The sequence below is a fragment of the Fonticula alba genome (genome assembly GCF_000388065.1).
Source record: "Fonticula alba strain ATCC 38817 unplaced genomic scaffold supercont2.3, whole genome shotgun sequence".
Classification (NCBI taxonomy): Eukaryota; order Rotosphaerida; family Fonticulaceae; genus Fonticula; species Fonticula alba.
In genome coordinates, this window is record NW_009242973.1 from 2023558 (window position 1) to 2024179 (window position 622).

At 73.6% G+C, this 622-nt stretch overlaps 1 protein-coding gene across 1 annotated transcript in view; it reads left to right on the forward strand.

The window, feature by feature from the left end:
- Positions 1-272: 272 nt before the first annotated feature.
- Positions 273-622, forward strand: part of H696_02213 (hypothetical protein) — a gene marked incomplete at both ends in the record, with an annotated part of 2424 nt that continues 2074 nt past the window's right edge. The window contains one exon of the mRNA XM_009496114.1: positions 273-275. Coding sequence (XP_009494389.1) covers positions 273-275 — 3 coding nt within the window. The remainder of the gene's footprint in view (positions 276-622) is intronic.

The window sequence follows — 622 nt, forward strand, 5'->3', positions numbered from 1 at the left end:
CCCCCCAGGGCCCGGCGACACGTGTGTCCCCCGCCCAGGATAGCGGAAACCCGCGGGGGCCTCCGCACACAGAGCAGGGCGCCGGGCCCCCCGGCCCCCCGACCGATGGGGGAAAGATGTGTCCGCCGACACCGTGAGAGAGCCTCGAGGGGGCATGTGCGCGCGCGCGCACAGCCGGGCACGCCCCCACCTTCGGCAGCCGGGCGGGGGGGCGGGGGGGGGGGGGGGCCGGCCTGACGCGGACGCCCCGCCTGGCGACAAGATAATCCTAAATGGTGCTCCCTGTTCACATGATGTGAGTATCGGAGCACTCGGGCGCGTGATGCTCTTTCATTTTACGCATCGCCCCGATCGGAGGGCCCGCGCGCCGGCCAGTGATGAGGCGCGCCGGCGGGAGAGGCGGCATCGGACGCGTGTGCACTGGGCGCGCCCCCAGTCGGGGTGGGCCGAGCCGGGCCGGGCCAGGCCGGGCCGGGGGGCCGCATCCCCTCCTGGGGAGAAAAGTGGTCCCCTCCTGTAGCGGCGCGCGATCTCCACTCATCCAACCCCAGCCCCTTTTTGCATACTGCCGCCACGTCCCCCGCCCGCGCGCCCCAGATCCCGCCCAGATCCGGATTCCCCC